The sequence below is a fragment of the Empidonax traillii genome, unplaced genomic scaffold (assembly GCF_003031625.1).
Source record: "Empidonax traillii isolate 1590-97213 ecotype Southwest subspecies unplaced genomic scaffold, ASM303162v1 scaffold62:size2133460, whole genome shotgun sequence".
NCBI lineage: Eukaryota > Metazoa > Chordata > Aves > Passeriformes > Tyrannidae > Empidonax > Empidonax traillii.
In genome coordinates, this window is record NW_020955255.1 from 2,124,942 (window position 1) to 2,126,929 (window position 1,988).

Below are 1,988 nucleotides of genomic sequence, written 5' to 3' on the forward strand. Positions count from 1 at the left end.
GCTGCAGTTGGGCAGTTGTAGGTGAAGAATATGGTGACAAGCAGAGGAAAGGGTGGGCAGCTAGTGAGCAAAGGAGCTAATCACCAAATTAAAGAACACAGGCTTTGTTTCCATTCCTCAGACCTTGCATGCATCTGTATTTAAGCAATGGGCACTTTTGGCACTCCAGAGGTAACAGATAATAAATTTGCCCTCTCAGAGTTGGAAATTGTAATGCAGATGTGGACTTTTCTTTAACAGCTAAAGCAACTCGTGCTTTCTTTGGATGCAGTTTTCCTCATTCTTTCTCCTCCCTCCCCCAAAGAAGTGAGTCTTCCCTTGTTTGTAGTCACTGTGTCTGTGAAGGGAACAGATGAATGACCAGAGAGCACAGACTTCACCCGTCTCAACACACTGAGTCACACACCAAAAGAATATGGTAGTTAATTTTGGTAGGAGGACTTGTAACATTTTCCACCTGCTGATATGTGCCATATTTCCCCTTCCCCACCCACTAGACCTGGCAAATCTTCCTTCTTTGGATTGGCTTTTGGTGGATAGAGTTACAGCAGTGTTTTTTTGCTAACTGTTTTATTTATAATTTCACGAGTGTGTAACCAGCAGAGCACACAATGAGGGGAGATATTGTCTAATTAAACAGTGGTGAAAAGAGCACGCTGCATTCTGTGTCTGTGGAGGGGACAGCATTTCAGGGAGAGTGCACTAAAAGCCAAATAAAGAAGGTGATTGTGTGAAAGCATAGAAGGAAGAGGAAGGTGCAGTGGAGGTTAAGGAATGGAAAGAAGAGATGATTTATGGTGGAAGAAAGTGGTGGAGAGGAAGAAGTGTGTGAGGGAGAGGCGAGAGACATAAGATCTTAAAGCATTTGTTTTTATATGTTAAAGTAGTAACCTGAAAAGCTGTTTTTCCCAGGTGCTCTACATACCTTTCACTTGAATGTTAATGGAACTGAAGGTAAACAGTTAGTTGTTCCTCTGCCAGCAGAACTCAGTCTGCCACAGAGATTTCCCAGGAGAGCCAAGCAGACCTTAGCACCCACTTTCCTGTGTACAATGAAGAGGTGGCCTCTGAACAGCCCTGCAGCTGTTTGGCTTCCCAGTAGAGTGATTGTGTCTTGGGCCTCTATTAAATGTGCAGGCAGACTCTGCCTGGGCCATCGGGGCTGCTCCCACCTGGCTATTCCTGCCCACAGGAAGAGCTGTTCAGTTAAATTTTTTGAGGAGCAGTGCACAGCACTGGGAGAGGATTCATTATCTTTTTTATCATGTGGTGGTATCAGGCCAGTGGTGATGTGTCTGAAGGCCAGTTCAGCTCTCTGGAGAACTGTAAGTGCATGCTAAGGCAGAAGGGGCAACTCTGATGTGCTGCTGGACAGTTTGTTGCTGACGGGATCACTGGTGTCATGTAACGTGCGTGCTTCTGCTCATCTTTCTGCAGGAACGCAGCTTTGATTGTAAGATCTGTGGCAAGAGTTTTAAGAGATCTTCTACTCTGTCCACCCACCTGCTCATCCACTCGGACACCCGACCCTATCCGTGCCAGTACTGTGGGAAGCGGTTCCACCAGAAATCTGATATGAAGAAACACACCTTCATTCACACAGGTCAGCCCTGCAGCTGCTGGTGTTCAGCCCCAGCATGAGGGCAGAGGTTTCTCTGCAGCAATCCATCCCTCCTCAGCTGGGACAATACACACACATCTCCCTGTGCTTCTCACTGTCCCACTGCTGTTCATGCTCTCTGAGCTGTACTTGGGCAAAGGAGGGTGACTTGAACATGCTTTAATGAACAGCAGCTGCAAAACAACCCAAATCCTAGCAATCCAATCAGTGTTCTCTTAATAGGATCCACCAATGTTTATTCAAAGGGCTTTTGTGTAAGATGATTTGTAGAGTATTATATTCGTGTAGCCTTGATTTACAGCTGAGGTCCCTGGAAGATGACAGGTGAATTTGATTGCAGGATCTACCAATTTACAATAGGAGCAAT

At 45.9% G+C, this 1,988-nt stretch overlaps 1 protein-coding gene across 1 annotated transcript in view; it reads left to right on the forward strand.

Annotated features, from left to right (window-relative positions):
- Window positions 1–1,988, forward strand: part of GFI1 (growth factor independent 1 transcriptional repressor) — a 10,504-nt gene that overhangs the window by 6,193 nt on the left and 2,323 nt on the right. The window contains exon 5 of the mRNA XM_027880003.1: window positions 1,438–1,603. Within this exon, the coding sequence (XP_027735804.1) occupies window positions 1,438–1,603 (166 nt within the window). The remainder of the gene's footprint in view (window positions 1–1,437; window positions 1,604–1,988) is intronic.